General features: G+C 37.2%; 1 protein-coding gene across 1 annotated transcript in view; it reads right to left on the bottom strand.

Moving 5' to 3' along the window:
- eps15l1b (epidermal growth factor receptor pathway substrate 15-like 1b) overlaps positions 1 to 17,131 on the bottom strand; it is a 54,866-nt gene that overhangs the window by 11,171 nt on the left and 26,564 nt on the right. Inside the window, exons 20-21 of the mRNA XM_073858366.1 lie at positions 9,030 to 9,112; positions 8,829 to 8,916 (exon numbers count right to left, since the gene is read on the bottom strand). Coding sequence (XP_073714467.1) covers positions 8,829 to 8,916; positions 9,030 to 9,112 — 171 coding nt within the window. The remainder of the gene's footprint in view (positions 1 to 8,828; positions 8,917 to 9,029; positions 9,113 to 17,131) is intronic.

Below are 17,131 nucleotides of genomic sequence, written 5' to 3'. Positions count from 1 at the left end.
ATTGTTTACCAACTTAAATAATTTGCAACACAGACTTTAAAAAATTTGACATTTTCTGGGGACCCCATTTAAACCCCTGCCTTAGTGCAGCGGTTCTCAAACTGGGGGCTGCGAAATGGTGCCGGGGGGCCCCAGTTTTATGACATTTTCTAAAACACATTAATTTATTATGAATTCTGTGTAATTAAACAAAAAAATAAGCCTACTAACCAACAACACTACTTTGTATAATTTAATACGTTTGGTTTAATTAAAATGTACTGTCTGTCCTAAATTTTCTTTGGGGGGCCCGCAAAGAAATGCTCCGTACACAAGGGGGGCCGCATGCTGAAAAAGTTTGAAAACCACTGCCTTAGTGTACCACCCCAGTGAAAGAAACAGTGCCGGTTAAACCACATACTGTTAAAAACATATATCTTGAATCACTAGAAATCGTATAAAAGCGTCTGCCAAATGCATAAATGTAAATGTGATGAAGCAGGCTTTCCTTCAGCACTACATCTTTAAGGCTCTAACATACCCGGGAAGGCAACTTAAAAGGTTTTGTGCTGGAGCTATTAAGACTGAACATTTTAATCTTTAGATCAACTGAGCAATATTAACAAACAATTTAAAACATACAATCTATTTAAAGCAGCTTATATGAAATTCCGAGGAGCAGCTGAAACATTATGAAAGGGTTAACCTCAAAAAACCTGAAATGATTTCTTCCCGAAAAATGAAAATGAAGAAATTATTTTGCATCAAAAAGGAAATGAAGCATATTGCAAAGACCATCATTATCACGTGAGAACCACTAATTAGTGAAATAAATATAGAGATGTCCAACAATTTAGGATGCAAAAACAAAGACGTTCAGATTAAAGATTGTAAAAAAGAAAAGAGAGAGATTAGTAAGTTCTGTATTTAGTGACAGCAGCAACCTGGCATGAACACATTTAGCCAACCGTGGGAACTCTGGTGCTCAGTTCGAGGGTGTGAACCACAAACTTTAGAGGAACTCTCTCTATCTCTCTCTCTCACTACTGCACGGTCTTCTTGTGCCATAGAGAGGAAGAGTGTTTTTTCTTAACTCAGAGAGAGTAGTGAAACCAGCAGCACCCCACCCATGCCCTCGTACTGCCTGTTATAGTCATAAACACATCACAAAAAACACAAAACAATGCCCTGCACAAGAATGAATTAGTAGTGTAAACAACTCATGGTAAAGGGATAAAAGTTGTGAATACCCAATGTATATACACAAGAACATTAAAGGTGACTTTAGACAAACTGTGCCTGGAGCGCCTTTTTATTTTGAAAGTGTTTTGAATTCAGATCTTAATCTTATAATGCAATGTGAATGATTGTGACAATTCAGGTATTAGTTTTAAAGCTTTACATATACTCTTGAGTAAACTCTCTAGTAATGCAAGCATGATTTCAAAAACACTCTCGCATTGCTAAATTGACAGTATGAGGCAAGTTTTCCCTTTCGGATAAAATGTATAGATGAAGCAACAATTTGCTTGCCGAGCAAAGTAGATCAAACAAACATTTGCAACTTCTACAGGGTTCCATCACCTTAGATAACTTCAAGGACCTTTCAAGGACTTTCCAGGTCCAATACCCTCAAATTCAAGGACTAAATGTGGGAACACTTTTCAAGTGAGAGCAAGGTTACATCGTGTTACCTTTTAAGATACATTGTTACAGTTCCCTTTCGAGGGAACTCGCGCTGCGTCACTGCAGTGACACTTTGGGGACACCTCCATGGGTAAAGGTGTCTGAATGTGTATCAAATTCAACCAATGGTGAGGCTTAACGACAAATACATGGTGACGCAGGAGCCAGGAAGTATAATGCTATCTGATATATTGCCAAAGATGGCGTTACAGGGAAGTATGGCAAGGGAGACGCAGCGTCTCGTTCCCTTCTCAGGGAACAAAAGTTACATACATAACCCAAGACGTTTTCATGTGTGAAACACAACTATGCAAAAAAGCAACAACCGGCAAAACCAACATCGCTCGGACTTAATTTTAAAACACGTGTTAAAGTATATTATGAAAAAAACTTTCATTATTGTCTGGCATATCCGTGCATACATTTAAAGGAATATTACATTTAAATTTTAAGTCGATTTTGGTCTCTTTCTGCTTAGCAATGTGTGTTTATATTAAAACTAAAACCTTCATTTGTCTTTATAAAAGACAATTTCGCATTTCATATAGTTTCTTGAGTTGGCTTGCGTGATTTTCGGTTGGAGAGCTTTAGAAAGGTCACGTGATTTCTGGTAAGGGAACTTAGGGACCATCAGTGCTCAGTGGTTTTGCGTTGCATTGTGGGAATTTTTAGGGAATGAACGTTCCAGTGCACTGAAAAGATTTTGCGATTGACACAGCCTTTAAAATAGCCGACTCTCTGATCAGTGCCCTGACTACTGAACAAGGGACCTGATTGAGACACAGACCTGGTGTTTTAATCCGTCTCTTTTGTCCACTTTCGACTGCTTCTGTCCTGATTAATCTGAGGGGACAGTCTGCGGGCGAAACTCTCTGCTTTTGTTTAAATGCGACAGGGTGAAATGACTAAAGTCACGTGACTGCAATGACACAGCTGACGTGTTATCCTTAGACATGTTTGTAAAGTTTTTTCTCAGTCTGTAAACGAAGCCCGGGTGCACAAATAACAAACAAAATAAAACAGCTGGGGTGCACCATATAACACGTCAGCCGTGTCACTGCAGTCACGTGACTTTAGTCTCGCGCATGCACTTCACAACAGACGCGGAAGAGAAGACAATGCTGAATACAGTCGTTATTTTTGGACCAAAATTTATTTTTGATGCTTCAACACATTCTAACTGACCCACTGATGTCACATGGACTACTTTGATGATGTTTTTATTACCTTTCTGGACATGGACAGTATACCATACATAGATTTTTAATGAAGGATCAATAAGCTCTCAGACTAAATCTAAAACATCTTAAACTGTGTTCTGCAGATGAACGGACGTCTTCCGAGTTTGGAACGACACGAGGGTGAGTCATTAATGACATTATTTTAATTTTTGGGTGAACTATCCCTTTACATTGACCTGCACTAGTATAATGTCAAAGCAGTTGTAAAGAACCATGTATATCTTTGTACATGTATATGTAGGAGCTTTCTCTCATATTTCAGAGCAATTGATGAAACAAAAGAGCTTAGTCACTTTAGTTTTTTTTAATGAAAGCCTAAAGACAGCGCTGACCACTGTGAGTTTGCGCTATTAGGTATATCCAATGTAAAAACATTGTGCTCGGTACATCACATTAGATAAATGGAGTATGTGATCTTTTCTGGCTGCTCGAACACATTTGACCACATAAGCGTGTAAACCACAAAAGCAATCCGGTCGAATGCATTTTCGACTAGCTCTGAATGTGGTCAAAAGTGGACAAGCTCAAAACGTTTCACACCTCGTCTCAGTAACAGGTATAAAAAGCCTCGAAGTGTGAACATTGGGCATCCATGCTTGTAACAAGTTGGCAAAGCATTCACGTCCGTCTTTGCGTGCTTGTGTGAAGCCTTAAGACTGTCGCACAGCAGGCACACACTCATAGAAAATAATGTGTACCAATTTTAAATATGTGGTGCAACGCGACACCACACTGGGCTTCACCTTTCACGCAGAGTGCAACCCATTTTACACCCAGGTCAGGTTTTGGAACCAATATCTGGGCAAGTTGGGTAAATTTGAAGGTTTTCAATATCCGTTTTGGCATTAAACACTCCAATTATCAGGTAAATCTATACAGATGGTCGCAGGCACCTCTTGGCCAGAAAAACATGCCAAAAATATGAATTGACGTCGAGTTGTTGCTTATTTCCTGGGTGTAGAGGGCAACTCCGCTTGGCCGCAAGTCACAGTAGATTCTGGGTAACCTCCACACCACTGATAACACTGCAGGAAACACTGATTCACAGTTTTGACTATAACATACACACAACTGTGATGATGCGATTCAGGAAGGCGAACGTTTGCAGTAGTCATTCAACGTTCATTCTGGATGTGGCTTCGGGTAAATAGGGTCAAGTTAATAAGGGCTGTGAGGGATGTGTGTAGTTATCCCTGCACACACAGCTATGTGTATACATAGGCACGTGTGAGAAAACACAAACAGCTTTCTCACGAAAACAGACGATCACACGTGAACGCGAGCTTGCGTGTTCACACACATATCAACAAAGCCTTTCTTCTGGGAAATACTTAAATACTTGCTTGTATACACACTTTAAAAGATATATATGGCCCAGTAGAAGTTATTTACTTTAGCTTTGAACACCAAAAAATGACATTTGCGTTTGCATTTACATTCAAATAATTCCAAACCTGTACAGTTTATTTCGGAAACACAAAAGAAGAAATTTTGCATATAAACTTGGTGCCCAACAGTTGGCTACAAGAATCAATAATGCTCAAGAATGTAAGTGAATTTGGATCCAACATGACAACATTTATGTCGGGTAAATTAATAAAAGTGTGAAAGCGCTGAGTGCATGACGCAGCAGTGAATCTATCAGATGTCGCTTATCTTCCCTCTAACAGCGGTCCTGCGATGAGCTCACAGCACACTGGTGCGTTTCGATATCTCGAAAACAGAGAAGTGAATTTACTTTCTATTATCAGATTCACTTTGCATGATCTGGTATATCATTGTGTTTGTTGGCACCTTGTGAAACGTGATGGTGTACAAGATGGTTGGGAAATGAGGAAGAAGCCTCAAGATGTTTATAACTATACCCTTTAAAAGTTACTAGTTAAAAGTTATGTTCTGTGATCGTGATTCTGATTGTCTCTGTGCCACTACTAAAGAAAATAATCTTATTGTAACCACAAAAATGTTGTTTGCAGTAAAGCAATTACAATCTTAGTCTATGGGGTTAAACACTACGGGGTTGTTTCCCAGACAGGGTTTAGCTTAAGCCAGTACTAGACTTTAGTTTAATTAGAAAATATATCTAGTTTTAACAAACATGCCTTACTAAAATCATTCCTTGTGTGGATTTAAAGGCAAGAAAAAGGGCATTGATGTATTTTAAGATATGTCAGTGCAAGCTGTTTTCAGTTTGGACAGCCTTAAATTTATTTTAGTCTAAGACTAGTCTTGAGAGTCACGGGTATATTTGTTGCAATAGCCAACAATACACCATATGGGTCAAAATTATAATTTTTTCTTTTATGGCAAAAATCATTTGTATATTAAGTAAAGATCTTGTTCCATGAAGATATTTTGTAAATTTCCTACTGTAAATATATCTAAATTTTATTGTTGTGAGTGGATGCAGTTGCTAAGGACTTCATGTGGACAACTTCAAAGGCAATTTATTCATTATTAAAATTTTTTTGCAGTATTAGATTCCAGATTTTGATATACAGCAGTGGAAAAAATCAAGAGACCATTTTAATGGTCCCTTTTAGTTTTTTTTATTGACAATTTATAGGTATGTGTGGAAGTAAAATGATAATTTTTGTTTCATCCTGTCATCTACTGACAACATTTCTGACAAATTTTATTAAAAATTACGTTTTTATTTGCATTCATTTACTGAAAATTGAAATGTGGAAAACATGGTAAAAAATATTTTTTTTCCTATCTTCAATACTGCAAAGAAAACAAGTTTAAATTAATTTCTTAACAACAAAATACTAATGTTTTTACATGTATTTCAGGAAATTTTTAAAAAATATATTTATTTTTATTTTAGTCACATCTTTCATGGGTCTTGTCATGCTCTCAGTCTTTTACATTTGCTGTTGGGTGACTTTATGTCACTCCCAAGGTTTACTATTGTTAAAATTAAACAGACACTGGACTGAAATGTTCATAATACATCTAGAAATGATGATTAAATAAAAAACTGGAGTGGTTCTCTTAATTTTTTGCGTGGCTGTAGTTAGTGTTGCTTTCGTCAACGAAAAGTATGACTAAATATAGTTGTCAACGAACCTTTTTCACGTGACGAAAACGAGACGAGACGCAATGAAAATGCTGGTCATGTGCTGATGACTATCATAAAATGTATAATGCAATATTGTTGACGAATAAAAACAAGACTAAAAGTGGTTTACAAAATAAAAATTAAGCTAAAATGTCTCTTCGTTTTCGTTGACCAAATTCATAATTTCGTCTTTTTAGCCATCCATGCATCTCCGCGCCCCGCCACCTGACTCCAGATGATCACGTGTGTTATTGGCGCTGCTCATATCAATCAAAACGTAAAAGTACAGCGAGAGCGAGTAGAAAGCATGTGGAGAAAAGCTGTAGCCGCGCGGCAATTCCAACCGGGAAGACGCAGCATTCTGGCTCCAAATGTAAAATAAAAGTCCAAAATAACTCCTGTGCATCACTTTCAGGTCAGTTCAACAAGCCTGTTTAAATGTATAACTTTGATTGCTGACACCACCAAATCTTCTGCGTGATTTAAATAGTATAACAATGTACAAATTTATATCATGTAACAGTTGTTTAAATGAAATTGTGCTGCGTTGCGTTTTGAAGCATTGCAAAGATATCTATGCTAAAGACATTCGTTGTTTTGTACATGCTAATAACTACACTTATTCATTATTTGAATGAACAAACCTACTTAGCTAAATACTTGAGTATTAAATCAATCAAACACCTGTACTATTGAGAACATAACCATATATACCAACTTTTGCTTTTCTTAAAAGACATCTGCTGTTTTCTTAAAGCTGACTTTTAATTTACTTACAAGAAAAACATTTAGTAATTCTCCAAAATTGCTTGGATTTATACTGATATGTAAGATCAGCTTTGTCACATTAGATTAAGCCAAAATCCATTAGCTACACAGGTACAGATGCAGAAATATAAACTATAATATATAATTGCATATTTGTATGATTGTAGTTTGTGCTGCTGTCAAAATACAATTATAAATGATAACAATAGTATATTTCTATTCTCACACATACTATAGTTGTGTGTGACCCATTTGACCCTGTATGTGTGTGTGCGTGCGTGTGTGTGCGTGCGTGCGTGCGTGCGTGTGTGCGTGCTTGCTTAGACTACTTCTTTTTTTGATTATGTAGACTTTTATGAACAGTCAAATCACTAGTAGGGCTGGATATCGATTCAGATGTTCCAGATCGATTCAATTTCGATTCTCAAGCTATCGAATCGATTCAATTTCGATTCTCGATTCACTTTTCGATTTCGGTTCTTGGGTTAGTTTTAATACTCGATTCTCGATTCAACTCAATGAATAAAGATTTAATACAAATACTATATTAATAAAAAATAACAGTGAACATAAGTTTACAAGTGGGTACAAAGCCACAACACTATCGTTGTCGTCTTGCTTGCGAAATATAAAATGCTTCCATACTTCTTACTTTTTATGTGAAGTTGGCATCAACGTTGATGAAGCACCTAAAACCGCCATTTTAAGCACTGAATAAAAGAATGACAGGCTCGCCTCTCGCTCCTTGTAACATTGCGCAAGGCAAAAAAGAGTGTGACGTCTAGTGAAGAAGACTAGTAATTAGATTAACGTTAATCTTACGTTCAATGTTTGCAGAAAAAATATGGGGGAAAAAATCAATTCTGCTCTTTGAGAATCGATTCTGAATCAAACAAAACAAAAATCAAAAGAAAAATAAAAACATTGAGTTTACATAACTTAAAAGTGCTTCTTTGTGTACTTATTTTTTTTAGTAATGTTAACTTAATGCCATGAGTCAATGTAACTGAAAATTATTGAGTAGACTTAATAAGAACTTTTAATTTAATTGTAATCAAAAGGTTTATGTAACAAGTAATCAAAATATTTAACCTCTAAAAGAAATTGTGTTTTAAGTTCATGAACTTAAAAAATTTGAGGCAACGAGTTGCCTTAATTTTTTTGAGTTCTGCTTACTAATTTGGGTTTACAGTGTACTAGGTCATTATACTATATGGGTTAAATAGAATTGCATTACTAAAAAGAGACTAAAATACAATTTAACTGACTAAAAATAGACTAAAATGTCATCAGTTTTCGTCATGGATAAGTCTGACTAAAATGCCCAGACTTTTAGTCGACTAAAACTTGACTAGACTAAAAAGACTATGAACGTGACTAAAACTTATAAAAACTAAAATGACAGCTTGACACAAAGACTAGACTAAAACTAAAATTAAAACAGGCTGCCAAAAACAACACTAGCTGTAGTTGCATCTCTGCCAAATATTGACAAACCATAGACCCTTTTACTGTTTGTACACAATGATGACGTGGCAACGTATGCGCGCGCAGTTTTGCAACGGAAGTATGGCAAGAATCAGCAGTGAAGCAACACAGACAGAGAAAGTTATTTTAAAAAGTTGACTTTTCAACTTTTTCAACACAGCTACCAGATCCGTGTACAATACTGGAGTGGATAGAAGACGTTAGCAGATGGCCAAATATAAAGTGTCTAGATACATATATACGTATATTATATTAGTGCAACCAAACGCAACAACCAGACATTTTTATGCTTGGAACTTGTTTTAATAAACTTTCTGAGTTGCTAACACGTTAGAACCAATTGGGAATAACACCACTTATGTTGCTCAAATGCGTGCGCAGGCTATTTGATCACATGGGCTGTAAAAGGGTCTATACATCAATTGAAAGCTTATTTATTCAGCTTATTATGACTGGTTTTGTGTTCCAGGGTAACATACTGTATGTGGAAAAATGTTAAAATTCTCAATGTTTAGAAAATACAACCACAAGATTTTAACTAAATAATAAAATCATGACATCACAAGCATGCAGATGCATGCTTGGCAAGGGATTTTACTCACCGTAAGGGGGTGGCGCTGGTCTCTGCGGCCCAGGTTTCTTCGGTGGGGGCAGAGGGTAAGTCGGCTTTCGGCCAATCGGCTCAGAGCCCTTGAGGAAAAACACAGATCATCTGTATCTACACACTACAAATTTCTTAATCACTTAATTTTCTGTGTATCCTCTTGGTAACACTTTAAAAACAACTTTTTTTAAAGTTTCACCTTTGACATGTGGGAAAAATCTGCAAAGCCACTTTTCCCTCCAAAAGCGTTGCTACTAAAAGGATCTGCCGCAGCAAACGGGTCTGTTCATGAGAGGGAACAAGCAAACGATTGTATGGAAACATGTAGTAACACAACAGTAAAAATAACCCCCAAACATTTCAACCCACAGCCAACATTTAGTTATGTCAGTATATTGAACGAATCGGCACAAACACAGGTGGCTATTTTAAGCGAGTGGCCTCTATGTGGCTAGTGTTTCTCGTTTTCTTTTCCATGACTTTCCGAGCTTCGGAAAAGCACACGTTTTTGTTTTCCATATGCAGTGTGACGTGTGTTTCTGATGAGGTGATTACATCGCTCTGAGCGTTCACAGTTTGTGAAAGACTGCTTGTGCTCGTGTATATTTGGCTCAATCAAGTTTCGTGACCTTGTCTTAATATAATACATTTAGAGGCCATTTCCCAGACAGGGTTTATCTTAGTCCAAGACTAAAACACATGTTTGAGCTGTCTTAATTTAGAATCATCTTGCACTGCATATCTTAACATATATCAGTGCCATTGTTTTGTCTCTAAATGCACACCAGTAATGTTTTTTTTTTTAAGGAATGTTTGTATAAACTACTTTAGTCATGAATTAATCTAAACCTTGTCCGGGAAACTGCCGCATAAATTTTTAAAGATCACATTGCTTGTTAATATTGTATACGATATACATTGTATACGCAAGTACTACTTTGTATTTACTGTAAATCTGCTTTGCTAGAAGTTTGCAAAACTGTGAAATGTGCTATATGTATAAATTTGAATTGAATATGGTTGTATATGAATTGTGTAGTTGAGGTATGAATTGGAAAAATGGTTATAACCAGCAATCAGTTATTAAATTCAATTCAATTTTATTTATATAGCGCTTTTCACAATTGTTAATTGTTTCAAAGCAGCTTTACATGAATAGATGTAGGGGAAAACACAGAAAATCAATAGATAATATAAGAAGTAGAATATACCGTACAAGCGAGCGTAGTAATAATGTAACGTATACAGTAAAGTGCTAAGTTAAGCCAAAGTTGGCCGACTCTCCCGGGGACAAAAAAACCCTAGGAAAAAACCCAGTGGGAAAAACTCCTAGAAGGACAAAAACCCTTGGGAGAGATTAATATATATTTATAAATATAAACACGGTAGGGATAGGAAGCGGGTAAGTGGATGAAACTGGTTTTATCAATATGACTTTGAAAATTCAATAACTTATAGGGGATTATCACGCTGAAACGTAGTACTTCCGCTTTCAGCAAAGTATTTATACTTACTTTCTACCACTGCCTAACAGGATACCTAACCTAACTGCGTCGGAAGTGGACATGCACAAAGTTAACAAGTCCCGCCCACAAAACCCAAAAGCGTGATAATCCCCTATTGGTTTAATTCAGTGGTTCTCAAACTTTTTGTTGTCCACCAGGGCCGGCGTCAAGGGGGGGCGTTCGCGGGCCGTGCCCCCCAAACAGGTTGTTGTGGGGGCCCCTACACAGTTTTTTAATAATTTAATATATATCAAGAATAATTTAAATAAATGAAACATTAAATGTTTCATGACTTTTAATGTAATCAAATGTGGAAAATATAGTTGATGTATGTTTTCTTTAATTAAAATAGACCAGTTTCTCTGATTGGTTGTATTGCGGCGTCTCATGCGTCTTACGTCTTTAGCATATTTGTGACTTGATACTAGCAACGTGTTTTTTGTGGCATTTTATGGATCATGTAAAATATGGATATTAGAACACTTAGAACGAACCAGCACCGCCTGGACCATCTGACTTCATGCAAACACCGATTGGCTCAAACTCGGAGATTAGAGGTCAAAGTGGAATTTTCAAATGTACAGGACACTGTTTTAAGGAAGTTTAATGTTCATACACGCCGGCTTCAGCTTTTTTAAAGGCAAGTTAGCGTTGTTTTTATTTACGTAAGCTTAAATGTGAAGTGTGGCTATAGACCGTTAACAGCATTACAACGTGATTATCGTAAAGCGGCTTTTTTAAATCAGGACGCGGTGTGCGCTGCGCTATGAAACCCATTCATTTCAATGGCTTGCACCGCGCGAGGGCAGTTTGTTGCTTCGTCGAGCAAAGTGCGAGCGCAGCTTATGCGAGCGCAGCTGGCGCTCACGCCGCAGTCAAATTTCAAAATAGTTCAACTAACAACTTAAAGTTTGTGATCTTCTGCACTTTATACGGGAAATGAGCTGACAGTCTGTACTAGTTCTATCATATGAGTGTGTGCTTGAACTGTATTTGTTGTTTTAATGCCTTGTTTTTGCAAGTTATTGTTGCTAATTGCGTGCCCCCCGTTGGAAGCCACGTGCCCCCCTGTTAGTTATGGTCTGGTGCCGGCTCTGGTGTCCACCCCGCTTTTTGTAGTGCTGTTGGTTAGTAGCCTTATTTTCCTGATCTTTAATTACACAAAATGTATGCATTTAATAAAATTTCATAAAACATGCCCCCTGGGAGGTCACACACCCCCAAGTTGAAAATAACTGGTTTAATGTAATATTAATCTGTATAAATTACCAGTATGGTCTCACGTTAAATCATTTAACCTTTTAAAGTTGACACGCTCATGTAAGCTACATTTCAGTCCCTCACTAAGCACTGACAAATTCTTTTTTTAACGTCATGTTGGGCATCCTGTTCGTTTTTCTTTCCACTGTGTAAATAATAAGTGGCCCGAGTGCCTGAGTTTGACCATAGTATATTTCTGAAAGCCTGGTGTACCATTACATAAAAATAATTCTTCACAATGTAACATAAGCATACTTATTTTAAGGTTAAAGAATTGGAAAGATTTATAGCAGGAATGACCCAATAAATACAGTAAAAAAACCTACGAAGGCCAATTATTAAAAGTCAGTGTGTTTGTTGTGACACTAGGAAAGCTGAGCTAGTGAAACGTGTGCGAGTTTCCCCCATGCATGCTTTAAGTGTGAGACCGCTAACAGTTCTGAACACACACTCTTGTGTTCCAGTAAAATGTGTTATTTAGGGAGAACATCAGTGTGCGTGTTTCTCATAAATGAACCGCGCTTCCTGTGACGTTACGGGCAAAAACAACATACCTGTTTACCTTGTACGGTGGACGTGATGTGAGAAAAAACGAGAGTGAAAAAGAGCTGTCTGGGATCCAGCTACACTCCTCCGCTTCAGAACTGACATTCGGACTTTTCCGTTGCGTTGAGCCACAAAGCGTTCCCTGTTTTCACAGGATTATTTTTGGAAAACCTGTAGCTAAACGTGTACGTAGAGGCACTATTAATAGAATCACGCCACAGGAAATTGTGACCGCCAAATATTAAAAATAAAGTTATGAAACAGGTACCTGTCTTAAAATTAAACAGATAATGTGTTTTTGTATGGCACAGAGGTTTTTAACAGCCAAGTTTCCCTAAATGTGAGTTATTTTAGTTTGATTTGTTATTGGAGTTTTCAGAGTTACTATAGTAAATATATATTTAATTAACTTTTAATTTATATTTTTTAGTTTTCATGATAATTTTGTTTAATGTGTAGTAATTCTGCTATAAACTTTTATCATTTTATACATTTATTTTATTTCAGTTTTAGTTTTTTTAGTTAAAGCTACAATCCGTGACCTTCTCTATCGCCATCTCTATTTGAAACATAAAATCGCATTTGTTTTGACTAAATAAAAACCCAAAGGTTTCAACCAATCTTTTAAAGAATTAGTCAATTTTCTTAAAAAAAATCCAGATAATTTACTCTCCACCATGTCATCCAAAATGTTGATGCCTTTTTTTGATCAGTCGAGAAGAAATTAAGTTTTTTATGGACTTCAATGGACCCCAACACTTAAACTGCATTAAAACTGTCGATTCAAAGGACTCTAAACGATCCCAAACGAGGCATAAGGGTCTTATCTAGCAAAACGATTGTCATTTTTGGCAAGAAAAATATGCACTTTTAAAACACAACTTGTCTTTTTCCTCTAGCTGTGTCACGTACCTCACGTAATTGCGTAATGCCGTGGAAAGGTCACGTGTTACATATATGAAACGCACATTTGCGGACCATTTTAAACAAACTGACACAAACACATTAATTTGTATAATTCGACATACAACAACGTCGGAACGGTCCTCTTTCTTCACACTTGTAAACACTGGGGTGTAGTTTTGATACATCATTCGTGACCTCTTGACGAGATAACGTATTTTGTGAGGTCGCGCTGGCGTGTCACAGGACAGGAGGAAGACAAGAAGTTGTGGTTTAAAAGTGCATATTTTTTATTTTTCTTTCCAAAAATGACAATTGTTTCGCTAGATAAGACCCTTTTGCCTCGTTTGGGATCGTTTGGAGTCCTTTGAAACTGCAATTTTAAACTGCATTAAAACTGCTAAGTGTTGGGTTCCATTAAAGTCCACTAAAATAAGAAAAATCCTGGAATGTTTTCCTCAACAAACATAATTTCTTCTCGACTGAACAAAAAAAGACATCAACATTTTGGATGACATGGTGGTGAGTAAATTATCAGTTTTTTTAAGAAAATGGACTAATCCTTTAAGGGGGAAGTAATCTCTGCATCAGCATTTAATCCCTTAAGATGAGGAAAAGCCTAGCTGATATTAACACTAGTTAATTTCATGCATTCCGATTCATTCAGAGTTTCAAAAAAACGTTTGTTCAAGTATTTCTGTGGTAAATACTCTTTAGCCCTTTTCACACAGACATACACTGAAAATGCATCCCGGAATTGTCCAGGATGGTTTGATTTGTGGTTCATTTACATTGCCAATTATTTTCCGGAATCTATGTGTGCATTTACACAGATCAAAAATCCTGTGAAAGACAAGACATGGTTAAAGTTCTGCACTTGGTAGTTTTGTTTTCCGCAGCGTCTGAAGTTTGCTTATTTTCCGTTATTTCTCTATTCAGAAATCACTCGCATGCATTTTTGTTTATGATAAGAATAAAAAGGAGCGTGTGAAGCACCATTCTAGTAGGGATGTAACGGTATTATAAATTTCGTGGTATTGCGGTAGAAAATTTTCCTGGTACCACCGTGGTCACATGATCGGTAAAACGTCAGGTCTTCCGGGCAACACGTGTAGTTTTTTTCCGGCCAAGTGGAGCGAATGGAGGGACGCGGGAACTACAATTCCCATAATCCCATGCGTGCTACTCTGACGCCTCTCTACAAGTGGAGTGGCAATGGCGGAAGCAAAAGAAACACGAATTTTAAATCTGATGTGTCGAAAAAGTTCGCATTCGCTGTGACAAGAATTGAGAAAGGACAAAATGTGATGGACATTCAAAAAACGAGTGAGTAAATCCGTGAATGAGCAGAGTGTGTATGCCGTTTCTCAATTAGAAGGTTGCAGCCTCCTTAGGTCGCATATGCAGGCCGCATCCGTCATTACACGCCTGGTGTATTTAAGTTAACTGAGTATTACATTCGCAAGTCATAAGCGTGTTACAATAATACACGATTAAATAAGAATAATAGTCAACTTGAAAAATTTTAATATTTTGAAATAAGACGGTCTTCAGTACGTATGCAGCCTACAAATGCGACCCATAGAGGCTGCAGACTTCCGATTGGGAAACGCGCCCCTGTATTAAGTGAGCTGACCTCAGCTCTAGGTCCAGCTACAATAAGTAAGCAATTTTCATTTTTTACTGGGTTGTTTATGTTTTCAGGATTTGACCCATCTTAAAACCCATCATCTTTTCTTGATTCTACAATCACAACCGTTGCTTTCATAGGAGTACCAAGCATTAGCATTAATTTTAATAATAATAAAAACTGTGTCAATTGAGGCAGTCACTCAATTCTTAAAACCTGACTGATTGGGAGTTGTTTAAAGTCGACAAACTAAACTGAAACTTAATTTTTTTTGTCCTTTTTATGAAAATTGTAAACACTTCACTACACTTTGTACATTGTAATGTTCAGGCTTGTTTAATAAACACTTATGGCAGTTTTTCCAAGTCTTCATTTGTTTTTTCCTTCCTGCAAATGTTTCAATAATTACCGTACCGTGGGCATCATATCGAAACACTACCGTACCGTGAATTTTTGATACCGTTACATCCCTACATTCTAGTATGCTCCACTTTAAAAAAAAAAAATTGCTTATTTTCCAGCTCCCCTTGATTTAAACATTTGATTTTTACCATTTTGGTATCCATTCAGCTGATCTCCGGGTCTGGCGCTACCACTTTTAGCATAATCCATTAAATCGGATTAATCCATTAGAATCACTCCCAAAAATAACCAAAGAGTTTCGATATTTTTCCTATTTAAAACTTGCCTATTCTGTATTTACACCGTGTACTAAGACAGACGGAAAATTAAAAGCTGCAATTTTCTAGGCAGATATGGCTAAAAACTATACTCTCATTCTGGCATAATAATCAAGGACTTTTGCACCTCCTGCAGCCTCCTCCATGATAGTTTTGGTTAACAAAAGAAACAATAGTTGCAGAAATAAAAAAAGTACTAAAATTGCAAGTTGTTGGCAGCACAGTGGCTCAATGGGTAGCACGTTTTCCTCACAGCAAAAAGGTCCCTGGTTCGAGCCCCGGCTAGTTTGCATGTTTTCCCTGTGTGAATGTGGCTTTACTCTGGGTACACTGGTTTTCTCACACAAGGCCAAAACATTCAAGTTAGGTGAATTGGAAATACCAAATTGTCCCTCCCCCAACCTGTGTATGGATAAACTTGTCTGGATCAACCAGTTCTCACCATTAATATAGCCGTAGATGTTGGAATGTCGTGAAGAATAAGGAAAGATGCGCTTTTGGTGGTTTTACAGATGCGAGGAGAGTTTGGACTTTGATTTACTCTGCACGGATTCTGAACACAAACTCTGTCGGCTCATGTTGTACAGCTTGTTTGGTCATTGTGCTTGACTCTTGTGGTTAAAGTGCTCATGAAGACGTTAGCCTGGATTGTGTAAGCTCTTCTGGCTCAATCTTTGATCTACTCTTTGAAACGAGCATCACAACAGTACTGAGAAGACCATTTTGAGCAGTATCAACACTGTGGCACTTTCAAAACACTGCTTTGTTTTGTTAAGCGGTCCGATATGTAAACGTCTTACTCGAGCAATGGGTTTGGGGTGGGATTTGTTTTTCTAAAAAAACACAGTGCTAGTAAAACCTGTTTAAAAACAATGTTCAGTTGTATTTGCTAATGCAAAACAATGTTAACACTCATTATTGGGATTAGGCCTTGTGTACACCGAAATGTTTAAAACGTCAGGCGCTGTTTTGAAAACACCAGCGCTTGGCAGTGTTTTAGCTTTGGTTGCTATGATACTTCTGTTTTGTTTATCAGTAGATTTACGATGAGCCAACTGGTTGGTGTGGTATTTGTCCCGCCCCTCATCCACTGTGATTGGCTGCTGAGTAAAAAGTGAAATTGCCAAGCGCAGCCCCTTACCCAAAATTTAATTTTCAAATCTTGGCCACCAGGGACTCAATGACTCGCTCGCTGCAGGAGTTTTTTAACACGGCTCTCATTGCAAAAGACTGTAAAAATACTCTGGCCTCAGCAAAACAAAACAAAAATATGCCAAGCGATATTTTTTCTTTAACAGAATTCGCTTTTCAAGGACTACAGAGAATGGCCGGTTTGGACTACAGCCCTCTAATTCCCGGAAAAATTACGTCAATATAAGAGTTTTATCTAACCTTTGCCCGCAAGAATACACTTATCGCCAAATGGCTAAGCTCAAACGGCTCTGGCTAAGCTAAGCTGCTATCAAATCACAACACGAAACATGAACCCTTGTTATATTGCGCAACGTAAGCACAATCAAAGCATCAAAAACACAGGAAAATGGGACCTTTAAAGGGGACAGAGAATGAAAAACCATTTTTACCTTGTCTTTGTTGAATAATGGTAGTCTACCCACATTCACAAACATACAAAAAGTGCTAAACATGCTAAACATCTCAGTCTCATAGAAATTCCTCTTTTAGAAATGTCAGCCAGAAAACAGCCCAATCTGAAAAACTGATGCTTATGACATCACAGGCTACATTTTTTGAGTGGCAGCAAAGTCAGCCAATCAGT

The sequence above is a fragment of the Misgurnus anguillicaudatus genome, chromosome 2 (genome assembly GCF_027580225.2).
Source record: "Misgurnus anguillicaudatus chromosome 2, ASM2758022v2, whole genome shotgun sequence".
NCBI classification, from domain to species: domain Eukaryota; kingdom Metazoa; phylum Chordata; class Actinopteri; order Cypriniformes; family Cobitidae; genus Misgurnus; species Misgurnus anguillicaudatus.
This window is presented reverse-complemented; position numbering and strand designations above follow the sequence as displayed.